Source organism: Olea europaea, unplaced genomic scaffold (assembly GCF_002742605.1).
Source record: "Olea europaea var. sylvestris unplaced genomic scaffold, O_europaea_v1 scaffold1252, whole genome shotgun sequence".
In the NCBI taxonomy this organism is placed as follows: Eukaryota; Viridiplantae; Streptophyta; class Magnoliopsida; order Lamiales; family Oleaceae; genus Olea; species Olea europaea.
In genome coordinates this window covers 219881-234553 of record NW_019229960.1, presented here as the reverse complement: position 1 = coordinate 234553, position 14673 = coordinate 219881, and the positions used below count along the sequence as shown (strand labels likewise).

The window sequence follows — 14673 nt, the reverse complement described above, 5'->3', positions numbered from 1 at the left end:
AAATGTTCATGTACTTGAAATAATGAAACTTGGAATATCTTAATAATTTATGTCATTATGGGAAAAGAAATAGAATCGAGAAGAAAAATTGTCGATAACAATTTTGTACTTGATGTACTGCATCATATAGGGAGGAATCAAAATAAATGCGTCGAAATATATCGATCGAAATAATGATTGACCAAATAAAATGGCACATGTGGTATAATCGCCTTAGCAAATATTTGTTGAAGGGAAAGTTATAAAAATGACGATGTCTACCTATGTATTTTCATAAAGAAAATAAATATTAGATTTGCAATTGTGACAGTTTATGTTGATAATTTAAATTTAATTGAAACTTATGAAGAGCTCAACAAAACTATAGATCGTTTGAAAAATGAATTTGAGATAAAGGATTTGGAAAAATTCAAAATTTTTCATGGATTGCAGATTGAATACTTCTCAGAAAGATTATTTGTTCATTAATTTACATATATAGAAAAAGTTTTAAAACGTTTTTTATATGGATAATGCACATCCATTAGAATCACTTATGATTATTTAATCACTTAATGTGAAAAAAGTTTTCATTTCATCCACTTGAAAATGGAGAAAAAAATTTTGGCCCTGAAGTACTATATCTTAGTACAATTAGAACACTAATTTATCTTGCAAGCTGCACTCGACCCAACATATATATTTTTTTTTTTGGTAAAACTCCTTGGAAGATATAGCTATGCACCAACTCAATAACATTGGAATGGTGCTAAACATATTTTTCATTACCTAGAGGGCATTGTTGATTTGAGATTATAATATTCTCAAAAGCCGGGATCAACTTTAGTGGAATATGCAAATGCAGGAATGCTCTCTAATCCACATAAAACTAAATCACAAACAAAATATGTGTTTACACATAAAGAAACAACTATATCATAAAAACATGTGAAGTAATCCTTGACAAGAACATCTCAAATCATTCTGAAATCATTATAATCCATGAAGTAAGACGAGAATATATATGGTTAAAGAACATTACTCATAATATCCAAGCAAGCATGATGGTTAACTTCAACAAAAGATAGTTCAATAATTTTGTATGAAGATAATACAACTTGTATTACACAATTTAAAAGAAGCTATATCAAATGTAATAGGACGAAGCACATTTCTTCAAAAAAATTTGATACACATGAGCTTTAACAGAATGGCGATGTCCACCAATTTCGCTCAAGTGACAACATGATCGATTTATTCACAAAAACATTATTGACATCTACATTCAAGAAATTAGTTTATGAGATTGGAATGTGTCGATTCAAAGATTTTCAGTGATCAACATCAGGAGAGTAGATGTACTCTTTTTCCATCGCTACGGTTTATCCCACTAGATTTTTCCAACAAGATTTTAATAAGGTTACATTCATTTTTAATGCTCCAAAATAAGTATATTCATTTTCCCATTGAAATTTTATCAAACAATGTTTTAACGAAACGGATATTATATAATGCGTCATTCAAGGGGTAGTATTATAAGTGGTAAATTTATTAGTGAATGATAATTTTATCACTGTAGCTTTAGAACTTATTATCATTGTTTTCCTAATTATTCCTTATAAATATATGGTTTGGATCTTAATAAAGAACACACAAGTCTATTAACTTTTATCATCATTTTTTCCCTCTCTTTTCATAACAAAAAATCATTTTTCTTCAAATTTAATTTTAATTTATATTATCTAAATAAAATAATTTTGTATATAGATTCATGTTTTTTTATTTGAAAGAAATTATTTTCACAAAATAGTCTTTTTCAAACAAACTTGAAAATAAATAGAAAATAATATGCTCCTGGGGCATATTTTAGTGGTGCAAAGGACATGAGTGAAATAGTCACAACTTCGCTGACAACCACAGTATGAAAATTCGAATTTTGAGATATGAAATTAGACTCTTTGTGAACATCAGTATATGGACAAGCCCTTGTTCTCTGATCTATTGGGGCACATCCCAAAATTTACCTTATTTATAATGCTGTAGGGACGGAGTAGTGGGTTCCTCAAAATTTGGTTCAACTTTGTTTTTTTTAATAGAAAATAATATAATTGAATTCTTTTTTAAAGTCCCTTACAATTCTAGCCAAAACGCGCATTCACTTCGCGTGAGACGACCCTCTCATCACAATGAACCAGCACTCTCTCTCTCCATAAACAAGTCATTTTCACACCGTCACACTCTCTGTGCATTTCTCTCTGCAGACTGCAATAACGCCACTTTTTTCTCAACGTTTTGTTCACACTCACAGTTCTACTCGGTCCAGAGTTTCTCCTCTCTTCTCTAACTATAAAAAACCACTCCAGTACGCGCTACATTTCACTCTCTATAACAGAAAACCTCCTCCCCCTCCCCCTCCCCCTCCGCCTCCACAATGCCTCCTACTATGTGTGTGTGTGTATATATATATATATATATATCAACTCACCATTTTCTGAGAGTTTTTGTTTACAATTTGTTTTATGATATTAATCGAGTGCTCCCATAGGAAACGACGACAAAACCCACATGCCCTTTATTTTTCTCACTCTGAAGTTTGCGAAAGCATAGAGATAGAGATTAAGAAACAAAATTAGCGTTATAGTTGAGAGTTTTCAGGTTCGAAGATGGAGAAAAAACAAGGGTTCTTTTCGGCTTTGAAGGAGGAGGTTGTACGGGGTTTATCTCCTGTGAGGTCACGCTCAAAGAGTCCTGGTCTGCTTCGGAGGAAGAAGAATAGTTCTATTGATAATCCGGAGTCGTCGTTTCTAAGATCTGGGAGTCTGAAACCGTTGGGTGAGACTCTGGCACCATTGATTGAGGGTCCGGATCCGGGCTGCGGGGAAATCGGTGATTCAAAACGGGTCGGTTCTGTCGGACAGTGGGTCATCGGACAACTAACCCGGAACCCCTCAGTTTCCACAGTGGCGTCCAATGGGAATGGGTACAGTAACAGGAACTCTGATCTAAGGTTATTGCTTGGGGTGATGGGTGCCCCCCTTGCGCCGGTGCATGTTAGCATCACTGACCATTGGCCTCATCTCAGCATCAAAGACTCTTCTATTGTATGTTTCCCCGATTCTGTGCATACATTTATTTATGTATTGGCTATAATTTTTTATTTCGTTGATGATGTATACTGGACATGCTTAATCGTCAAATCATTCCAGAATTCTTTTGGCAGAGTATGATTTGTTTAGGTGTAATTGTTAGAGTTGATTGAAATTCTTTTGTCTACGTGCGTTAGTTTATATTTTAAGTGCTCTCTCTACCGAAATAGATTTTTCTTTTCAGTTTCTTTAATAAAGAATGATGTTGCGAGTATAAAGTTCATTTTTTTTAATTTTTTTTCGTGGTAGTGAAAAATGGAGGGAGGCAGAGGATTATAGGAATGTTAAACAAGAAAGTTTAGTTCTAGTATCAGGTTCAAGGTTTTTGTCACTTTCATGTACTGGTGGAAATAATTTGTTTCCGACAATTTTCTCAGTACTGGACTCAGAATTACTCTGTACGTTAAGTTCGATTTTATATTATTGATTTGTAATTTCTGTAGGAAACTTCATCCGCACAGTATATATTGCATCAGTATACTGCTGCGACTGGAGGGCAAAAGATCCTCAATTCTATTAAGAATGCTTATGCCATGGGCAAGTTGAAAATGGTAGCTTCAGAGTTTGAAACAGCGACGAAGGTAGTGAAGAACAGGAATGCTGCTAGAGCTGTGGAATCCGGAGGATTTGTCCTCTGGCAGATGAATCCCGACATGTGGTATGTGGAGCTTGCAGTTGGGGGAAGCAAAGTTCATGCAGGCTGCAATGGCAAGCTGATCTGGAGGCACACACCCTGGCTGGGGGCGCACACTGCCAAAGGCCCAGTTAGACCTTTGCGCCGTGCTCTTCAGGTGGAGATGTGACTGCTTTGGTTTTTAATATAATTATGCTTTGCCTAGTCTTTTGATCTCATATAGATGTGTTTTTGTGTTTTGCAGGGTCTTGATCCGAGAACCATCGCAAGTATGTTTGCTGATGCCATTTGCATTGGCGAGAAGAAGATGAATGGGGAAGATTGCTTCATTTTGAAGCTGGCTGTGGACCCTCAGACATTGAGGGCCAGGAGTGAAGGACTAGCAGAGATTACAAGGCATGCACTCTTTGGTTATTTCAGCCAGAAGACTGGACTTCTTGTTCATATGGAGGATTCACATCTTACTCGCATCCAATCTAATGGTGGAGATGCAGTTTACTGGGAGACTACTATCAGTTCTTGCCTAGATGATTATCGGCCTGTTGAAGGAATAATTATTGCTCACTCTGGGCGTTCTGTGGTGACTGTTTTTCGGTTTGGAGAGATGGCAATGAGCCATTCAAAAACCAGGATGGAAGAAGCTTGGACAATTGAAGAAGTAGCATTCAATGTTCCAGGTCTATCACTAGATTGTTTTATTCCACCGGCTGACTTAAGATCTGCTTCCATAAGTGAAGCTTGTGAAATCCCTCAGGATGAAAGGGAAAAGTCAACAATTTCCCTTGCAGGTCATCGAGTGAAAGTTGCTGCTGCGGAGAAAATTCATGATAGTAGCATTGATAACATAGTCTGGAAAATGAAAATCTAACCAAGTAGGTTCAACTTATGGCAATTGTTCATATGGTAGGCATTTTCTATTTGACTAACAGAATAGGAGTTACAAATTCCTAGCTCAGTTATTGAATAATTTTGTTATAGTAGTTGGCGTACATCCATTAATCTGTGTACATAATCATTCATGGGTTTTCTCAAGCCTCGATGAATATTTATACTTTTATTGCAGAATCCAACTAAAGGGTTGGATCCCATTGATAAGTAGTAGTATTTGCTAATTAATCGATTATTTTCTTAATGTGATTCTGCTTACTTTTCCCTGCATATTAATGGCATAGGCCTACTCCAGCGGTTAGAAGACAAATTCTGCTATATTTGTTTGACAATAGTGTTTCAGTAATCTTGTGCGCCTTTTTTTCTTTCCATGATTATTGCTTCACACTGAAGTTTTCATTGCGCCGATGTTACATGCTGACTAGATGTCAAATCTATCACCAAAGTTGATTATGAATTATTTCAAAAAAATACAACAAAATCGAATGCTTATATAAAATATAATGCAATGAGCCTAAAATATTTACTGTGTTTCATTAATATGAGTTATAATATTCAACATGTGTTGCGACTCTTATTCCGAAATCATTAGACTCCTCCAACTAAAAAGAATCAATTTTCACCTGTAGGAAAATTACGAAAAAATATATGAGTCTATATCTCAGTGAGTGGAAGAGTTCAAAAATAATTATACTTTCTACTTTAACATTTTTATCAAACATTCAGTTCATATCGTTTAATATTCACATGATAGACTCGTACAATTATAACAAAAAGTAAGTCATTTTTATAATACTGTAAATATCATTTCATAATCACGATATAGTCATCATCTCATCACATCACATGTGATAAACCAAAAATGTACCCTCTGACTAAAATCTGCCCCTCAGGCTAAGCACTTTCGCCACGGACCTTTGACCCCTCTATGAACGAAAGTCAGTTTCAAAAACCTCTCATAATCAATTTTAGAACACGACCAAGGTCCCTCAATGAACTATATGTACACGGTCGAGACCCCTTCATATCCGGTCCAAGACCCCTCAATGTAGTATAGAACACGGTCAAGGCTCACTCAGTGAACTAAAAGAAGTATGTAATCATGGGTACTTTTCTGGTCGATCTCAATATCACATGTCTCACATTCCACATCACAGATATTTTCATATCTAATCTTTGAGTTCCACAAATGTCATAATGAAAGGATATTTCCAAAATAATTATGTAATCGAATACATAATTGCATATAATTTCACGTACTTTGACAATATACTTAATTCATAAATACTTTTAAAATATTTATATTTTTTCACTCATAGTACTATGTTCGCAAAATCAACCCGGTTGGTAAACTGTTCTAATGTCAGTATCGTTGCTTGAAATACGATATAATTTTTAAATAAATAATTAATTATTTTAAATAATTTCAATAATTAAATAGGCGATACCCAAACTTAATTATTTCACGTTTGAGCGATTTTTACAGTCTCTTTAATAACTAAAACTAGTTTTTTTTTTTCATTTTACTCAATTTCATAGTTTATTACACTTAACCCATTCAATAAAATTGAATTTAATCTAACCATTATAAAATCAAACAAAACTTGATAGTAAGTAACTTTTACTTACCTTTCAAGCCTAATAGTATAACCCACTTAATTCTTAACACGTTGGTGAGTTTTTCTTTTCTTTTTTCTTCCTTTTCTTCCTCTTTTCCCTTTCTCTTTTTCTTTCTTCTTCTTCTCTGTACCCTTTTTTTTTATGTGTTGTGTGTTATTAATTTGGTTTGGGTGGAATTCAATCCAATTCCACCGCCTCAATATACTATATTATTTATTATTTATTTTTTTAAAACTTAATGTATTACAGAATGGGACTCTCACGTGGGAAATCTTGATAAGTTATATATTGAATTATGTCTACACTTATATAGAATTTTCACTATGTCTCAGTCGAGCATGTAAATGAGTTGGATTTATTTGTTCGTTAATTTTTCTCTCTTATGAATTTTGAGATCATTCTCTTCACTGATATGGTCGTATGAAACTCCATTAAACAACATGCATCTGCCTACTTTTCCCGCTATTCATTGCGACTTTTAGAATAATCATTTAGAAAGGTCCTTTACTGATTAATGGACCTGAATTTAAATCATACGGTCCTTGTTTGGTTGGTTTCTTGTGTGTGGGCGCCAAAGGCACAAGGCAGTAAACTGCTTTCCTTATTTTGACCTAAAATTATATGAGTTGTGCTTGATAAACATAATCTAGGTATATAGGGATAGAGATGGGACTTGCGCGAGATGAGTCCCATCCCTATGTGAAAGGTGTGAATTTTCTGTTAGATATTTTTCATCATTTTGCATATATTTATTTTTTGTTTTGCGAATGATTTGCCGTCCGGATTAGTGTTTGTCACTGCGCAACAGGGATCGACATGGACGAATTCTCGTTTGCAAAAGACATTAAAAAAATTACTCTTCTTTCTTTCTCTTGGCATCAATCAGTTCTTTTCGAGTGTCTTCTTGATTTGATCAAATAATCATAATTTGAATCAAACGTTTTCATTGTATCCTGAAAGAGATTTTCTATCATACCCCAGTTGTGACTTTGTTGGATAGGGAAGAAATATCTCTTAAAAGATAAAATTTTTTCGTGCCTATTTAAATTTCCCTATATTTTTCTCAACACTTTTTTATGTACATATTTTACGTGCATTGGACTACAATATAATTTGCAGTTTCTTGTGGGTAACTCTCATTATGATTTGGGTCCCCGGTTGTCAGGGCTCCCCGTTGATCACGGAAGAAATTAATTACTAGCCCATTAAAGTAAGGCACGTTTTTTTATTTTATTCATTATTAATTATGATTATAAGGTTTGTATATTGGATGGGACTTATAGCCCATTTGGCAGAGTTTCTATTTTGCTTTTGCGTGTAAAATTACTTTTTGAAAAAATTGTATTAGATTAGGGTGTGTTGTCTTGTCGTTTTTGGGTCGTTTTCTATTTTCAATTTTTTGAAAAGGTCAAAACACGTTTTCTTTCTTGTTTTCGAAAACGAATTTTCGAATAAAAAAAAAATTGTAAAGAAAACACAAAACGACAATTTTGTAGTTTTGAGTGTTTTCCGTACAAAACTGAAAAAAATTAAAAACATAGGAAATGGTTCAAAAATGGCAAAAAGAACACATTTTCAATAATTTCAAAACAGACATTCAAAACATAAAATCCAAAATGATTTCAAAACTCAAAACTACAAAACTGAAACACTAAAAGAACAATCCCTTAGTTTGCTTCAAAAACTCTTTTAACTACACAAAATACTTTCAGAAAACTATTTAAATGTGTTTAAAAATAGTTTTTTTAATTTCAAAAGCAAATTTTTGGTGGGAGGATCTAACCAGATTTCCTATATACTTTTGTTTTGAACCTCTTGAACCAATTTTTGTAGTTACTATAATTTCTGGAATGATTCAACTTATTCCATAAGCTAGACACATAGAGAGTCCGTTTGACAGAACTTTTAAAAAGTTAAAAATTACTTATGAGACTGACAAGTTACTTTTGAATATGTACGGATAATTATTGGAAGTGTTTTGTTTGGCCATAAGAAAATGTTGACTTAATATATCTTTTTCAAAAAATTCTTCTATAAAAAGCGGAAATTTTGGCAAACGGGCTCTAAAGTAGGAATTCGAAGAACAAGTACATTGGCCATATCTACCTAGATATAATAGTTCCATGCGTCCAAATACATATATGTACGGTTTGATCACTTTTTCCAGTGCACATTCAAGTGCACAATATATGTAAATTCAAATAATTTATGAAGGTTATACGTGGTGAAAACTGACGACTATAAAAACTCGTTTGATCCTCATTAAATTCTATTACATTATATTTAATTTTTCTCTCTCCTATTTCAACCACTCAATCTTTCATAGCCCCTGTTTATTTCTTATTATTTGCCTATTAAAATGAAAAATATGATCGTTATCCGTTATATAAAGTCATCATATTTGACTTTCTATATTTTGTATGAGGCCCACAACGACTATAATTTTTATTTTCATTTTTACTTTAATATGTACCAAACGGGGCCATAAAATAATATTACACATAAATCGAAAATATTTCATTCTTTTTTAACCACTTATTTTTTTAAAAAAATATTATTCCATTCATTTTCTAGAAAACGTGGGCTAAGATTACATTTCAATGCGATGATAGAAAACAAATAAAAAAATAATTCATGATGGTCACACAGTGACAATTGACAACTCAATAAAGTTACTTGTACAAAGTTGAGTTACAAAGTGTGTTGACAAAATTAAGATCATTGATTTCAAATGATTTAAAGATTTATTTTTGAAATGATTGGTATGGATGTGATTTTGTAATCCACTTTGTCAACCCTTTATAACTGTAGCATAACTCATTGACAACTATACAATGACACATTACGATGATGATAGCAAAGAATTGAAATTTGTCAGACGGGACTATGTTTAGACAAATTAAGAATGGGTATAGGCTTAATTAGCCTATGGGTTAGGAAATAATTTATTGCCTTTGACATTGGTAGGGATCATTAATGTGTGACTTTTCTGGGAACTTCATCTTATTTTTGTTTCATTATGTTACCAGTCCGACCCGAGTTTCAGGAAGTGTTATCAAATTGTTAGACAATGTTCAGCATTTTAATGTGTGCACATACACCCACATATGTGTGTGTATATAAATTTTTGAATGTATAAATGCTTATAAATATGATTTGAAAAACTGTCGGTGGAGGAAACTTTTGAGGGATGGTGAGGGTATTTATGAGAGAATAACAAGTCCATTTAGCTAACTGGAATTTACTCAATCCAACTATTTCGTATTTTTATCGTAAATGTACGATATCGATTAACAAGTAATAAAATGAACCTAAAAGTTCGGATTATCATTCACACGAGTATTATAGTATCTAAATATTGATTTAACTATTCCTAACTTTGATTCGAGTAAAACAATAAAACTTTATTTTATTCGTAATGCTAAATAGTTATAAATCTATGAAAATAATTAAACCGTGTGCAAGTATCAATTTAGGGTTTTAACTTATTTACGAAACTGTTAGAATTCATGATTTCATCGTAGTTATTTCATTTAATCGACTCTCTAGTTCAATTCCTAAAATCGTAATCTATTAGACTCACTAATTAGATCAAATTATTTCTCTCTGATTTAAATATTTGGCCGAGTCAAGTTACTATGTATCTCTATGTGAATTAGATTAAGTATCAATTAAACACAAAATAAAGTTTTGAATAGTATTTTTTAGGAGAATGTGTAATTAAGAAGCATGAAAAAATTTTGGATTTACGTGTAGAATATATATATATATTTTATGATGGGGGAACCCGCAGCCGCCACCTTTCAGGTGCACATTAGGTAAACCCTCGGACTGACGCAATAGTCTGCAAACTATACAATCAAGTAAATCGACTAGGTAAACCCTGTGTGATAGACTCGATCGATAAAGTGTTGGTAGGAGGAATTGAACTTGTGACAAAAGACTTCTGCGCTCACCTACTCCACATAAATGAGTTTGAAAATAATGGTTATCAAACATGATGTAAAATACTTAGTAATTCAATTAAAATCGAAATGATAATAAAAGTATCTCTCTAGCTTTTATCCAATTATTGATTTTTACTAGGTGATCTAAATTTGACTTGTCCCTTTGATTGTTTCAAATTTATAAATCATTGAAACAGTAGTTACTTACTTCAAAAACAATAAAGAATATAAGTAAAATCAACACATGAAAAAATAAAATTCAAAAATTTTGAGAATTGAAATTAATGATTTGAAACTAGATTACGTCGCTATTCCCAACTATAAATATAGTTTCGTATCGTGTAGAAGAAAAATTCAAGAAGAAATTGGTGTACATCACCACTTTTCTAAAAAATTTAGAAAAATAAAAAAATTGATGATCTTGCATTAAAATCTCCTTTCCACTCTAAATCTTGAAAACCATATTTCTTGATTTTTCTTTGATTTTTAACTCTAATTTTAGATTTTGAAACATTTCTTCTCTTTAATTTAACTCAAACAAGGTCATTGTATAGTGATTGAAGTGCCTTGGAAGTTGTTCTTCGAAAAGGGGTCCAAAAGTATTAAGGGTGCGTTCAATTGCGAGTATAGAATTGTTAATTATATGCCTCAAAATTCGGTCAAATATTTGGAAAATTATGTGATCATGTTGGTTTTGGAAAAATACCATAATGGATTTAAGAAGGATATGGAAAGAATCAAATTGAAGCCAAGAAAAGAAACAATTTTTTTTGTGTGCCACACGTTTTTCCTTTCTTTTCCTTTTACATGATTTTCTTCCTAATTTCCATCTTTTTCCTATTTTTAGGGTGTGACTCGTGTACTATAAATATAGGTCTTCTCTTTCAGTTTATTTGAAGTCAAAATTGCTGTGGCATTGTATTCGCTCCACATTGTCAATTAATAATACATCTTACCTCTGCGTTAATTCCTCTTTTTTCTTCTTTACTTTATACCTTGATATATTTTTATATTGTTGCAATCCTTAATACTTCATATCACGTCATTAACTTCATTCTTTACAATCCGTCAATCCCAACAGGTGGTATCAGAGTTTGGATCTTTTGTGGATTGGTTGAAGTTTTTCAGAGATGGCTGCCACAAAGTTTGATATTCCGCTGATGGATCGCAATACAAGGTTTTCGTCGTGGCAAATAAAGATGAGGGCTATTTTGTCGCAATTTGATTTAGACGATGCTTTGCTGGGTTTTGAGAAGATACCAGTTAATTGGACAACGGAGGAGAAACAACGGAAGGATCAGAAGGCTTTGTCATTGATTCATCTTCATCTATCCAACAATATTTTGCAGGATGTCTTGAAGGAGAAAACTGTTGATGCTTTCTGGTTGAAATTGGAGCAGTTGTGCATGACCAAGAGTCTTATTAGCAAACTAGCTCTAAAGCAGAAGTTGTATTCCCATCGCATGGCGGAAGGAGGGTCGTTGGAAGACCATATTGCTGTGTTCAAGGAGGTTATCGCAGATTTAAAGACATTGGAGGTTAAATACAATGAAGAGGATCTGGCCTTGATTCTGTTATGTTCGCTGCCTAGTTCTTATGCATCGTTTCGGGACACCATTTTGTACAGCCGGGATATGTTGACTATAGACGATGTCTATGATGCTTTACATTTGAAGGAGAAGTTGAAGCATCTGGTTGGAGCTACATCAAGGGATGGGCAAGCTTTTGTATCTCCTGGTGATTGACGGAGGGGCAACAATGTGTATTGCTTCTACTGTAGAAGGAAAGGACACTTGGAAAAGAATTGTGATAAGTTGCAGGCTAAAGGTGATTTAGCTGCAAATCATAGGGGGCAATCATGGAATTCGGACGAGACTAATATTACCGAGAATTTTTTGGATGGCGGAGATGTGATGTTGACTGTGGTTTCTGACGTAGAATATAAGCCTGACGAGGAGTGGATTCTTGATTTGGCATGTTCGCACCATATGTGTTCCGATAGGAATTTATTTCAGACATATGAGACTGTTCAGCAAGGTGGAGTTATAATAGAAAACAATGAGTCTTGCTGTATTGCTGGAATCGATCGAGTTAGATTGCGGTTGCAAGATGGGACAGTTAGAACACTTGGTCAGGTTCGACATGTTCCAGATCTGAAGAGAAATCTATCTCGCTAAGTACCCTGGATGCAAAAGGGTATAAATTTTTTGGTGGAGGTGGAGTCTTGAATGTTCGAAAGGGTGTCCGGGTTGTACTGGAGGGACGAAAGAGATCCCAGTTGTGCATATTGTAGGGAAGCGCTGAATCAGTTTTGAGACATCGGGACAAGTTCAATAACGTGGTGGATATTCAGTTTGGTGCAGTATCTCTTGTGTTGGGCTCTGGGTCGGTTCTGAACACAGCTAAAGAGAGCGTTGCTGATTCCGCTTTGCCACCAATTTCAGCAGATGGACTATGTTCAAATGTCAGGGGTGGACTCATGGAGCGTAGGTACCGTGGTGTTATTGATGTTTGTGATGCTTTTGGGATCGTTGAAGGTGACAGTTTTGACAAGGGACCTTCTGATCAAGCACTTGGTTTGGTGTCTGCTACAGGGTGTGCTTCGACCCTATTTGGTCAACAATAATTCCTTGGTGGAATTTTGGGTACCTGGGATTTGGGTTCAGGTGTCGTTTGTGAATGCCTTGCAGAGGAAAATGGTTTCGGTGATGGAGAGTTTTGGCTACTGTGTTGAGGAGATTGGTTATTTCGATGTAGATGGATTTGAAATCTTGGAGTTTCGTTCGTTGCACCGAAATTTTGAGTTAAGGTAGAGATTATTTATTATATGCCTCAAAATTTGGTCAAATATTTGGAAGATTACGTGATCATGTTGGTTTTGGAAAGATACCATATTGGATTCAAGAAGGATATGGAAAGAATCAAATTGGAGCCAAGAAAGGAAACAAATTTTCTTGTGTGCCACACGTTTTTCCTTTCTTTTCCTTTTACATGATTTTCTTCTTAATTTTCATCTTTTGCCTATTTTTAGGGTTTGACTCGTGTACTATAAATATAGGTCTCCTCTTTCAGTTTAGTTGAAGCCAAAATTGCTGTGGCGTTGTATTCTTTCCACATTGTTAATTAATAATACATCTTATATTTGCGTTAATTCCTCTTTTTTCTTCTTTACTTTATACCTTGATATATTTTTATATTGTTGTAATCCTTAATACTTCATATCGCGTCATTAACTTCATTCTCTATAATCTGTTGATCCCAACAGAATTTGCATTAAAAAAAAAATTTTTAGACAATTCAATTGTCTAGAACTTATTTGTATGAAAATTATTGATTAAATATGTTTGATTGATTTAGTTTTCAATCTAAATAATATTATAATTGTCCATTTTTTATTAATGGGTAGATGAAATAGAGTGGATAGATGAGATAGAGAACGAGAGAGTGAATTACCTGAAAAATAAAAATTATCGTTCTCAAAAGAAAATGTCATCCTTATTTTTTGAGGAAAATATAGCCACGTGACCAAAAGTTGAAAAATATTTTTTATGAAAAAATTGTGAATCAAAATGACATTTTCCATAGAAAATAAAGTCAATTGAATACACTCTAAGTAAATTCTCAAAAATAGTTGCAGACGTATCAAACTACTGTTTGCAAACCATGACTGGATCAAAATAAACAAAAAATGACTTAATCCCTTAATTTGTTAAATATTTGGCCCTCAGATGTAGATTCCTTTCTTTCCTTGTTATCGTTTCGTTTTTTTCCTTTCCTTTCCTTTTTTTTATTTTTTTATTTTTTTTAATCACCAAGTGATATATATACACACACACCCCACCCCATCCCACCCCACCCCCCAAAATAGCCCAAGGGATGTAGATTAGAAGTGGAAATAGACAAATGTTGAAATAAAGAATTAATTTTATTGAAATATAAGAATTGATGTTACAAGATTGAAATAAAACTTTGAATTTCAAAATTGAAGAATTCTCTATTTAAACTTTTCATCAATTTTTTTATCCATTTTTTTAATCCAAATCTTCAATGTTGGTCTCAAAATTTTCAAAAGCTTACACGTCGGTTTTCGACCTCCATAATCATCCGAAATTGGTTATTCTCAAGTTCTAAGAATATGCAAGTTAGTCCTCAAACTACTAAATTAACACGAGTAACTCACATATCCATAACGTGGATTTTGGAAATGAGTTTCCAATATTATGATATTAATGGACTAGTTTCGTGGTTGGTTGTGAGTAATACTATTTACCTAGACACTTATGGTCAACATATTAGGTTTCAATTAACAGAATAATAGATTGAAGATCTTAACAGGATTATATTCCTACTTTAAATAGGTTCAAGCATTTAATTCGAATTTACTGATGCCTAGACTGATGATCGTAAGCAGTTTAGACAATAGCATTATTCTTTGGTGGTGGGATATGGGAACATGTTG

The 14673-nt window shown here is 33.4% G+C and overlaps 2 protein-coding genes across 2 annotated transcripts in view; one reads left to right on the top strand and one right to left on the bottom strand.

Moving 5' to 3' along the window:
- The first annotated feature begins 2211 nt into the window (after positions 1 to 2211).
- On the top strand, positions 2212 to 4867 carry LOC111374462. Its single transcript, XM_022997130.1, has 3 exons — positions 2212 to 3080; positions 3569 to 3916; positions 4004 to 4867. The coding sequence occupies exons 1-3, from the start codon at positions 2643 to 2645 to the stop codon at positions 4625 to 4627; spliced, it is 1410 nt and encodes a 469-aa protein (XP_022852898.1). The 5' UTR covers positions 2212 to 2642; the 3' UTR covers positions 4628 to 4867.
- An 8994-nt stretch (positions 4868 to 13861) lies between these two features.
- The window catches only part of LOC111374450 (L-type lectin-domain containing receptor kinase IV.1-like), a 6891-nt gene continuing 6079 nt past the window's right edge, over positions 13862 to 14673 (bottom strand). The window contains exon 3 of the mRNA XM_022997122.1: positions 13862 to 13881. Within this exon, the coding sequence (XP_022852890.1) occupies positions 13862 to 13881 (20 nt within the window). The remainder of the gene's footprint in view (positions 13882 to 14673) is intronic.

Coding starts and splice junctions, on each gene's coding strand:
- LOC111374462 (XM_022997130.1), top strand. CDS start 2,643: ATGGAGAAAAAACAAGGGTTCTTTTCGGCTTTGAAGGAGGAGGTTGTA. Junction 3,081..3,568: donor GCATCAAAGACTCTTCTATT/GTATGTTTCCCC, acceptor TAATTTCTGTAG/GAAACTTCATCCGCACAGTA. Junction 3,917..4,003: donor CTTTGCGCCGTGCTCTTCAG/GTGGAGATGTGA, acceptor TGTGTTTTGCAG/GGTCTTGATCCGAGAACCAT.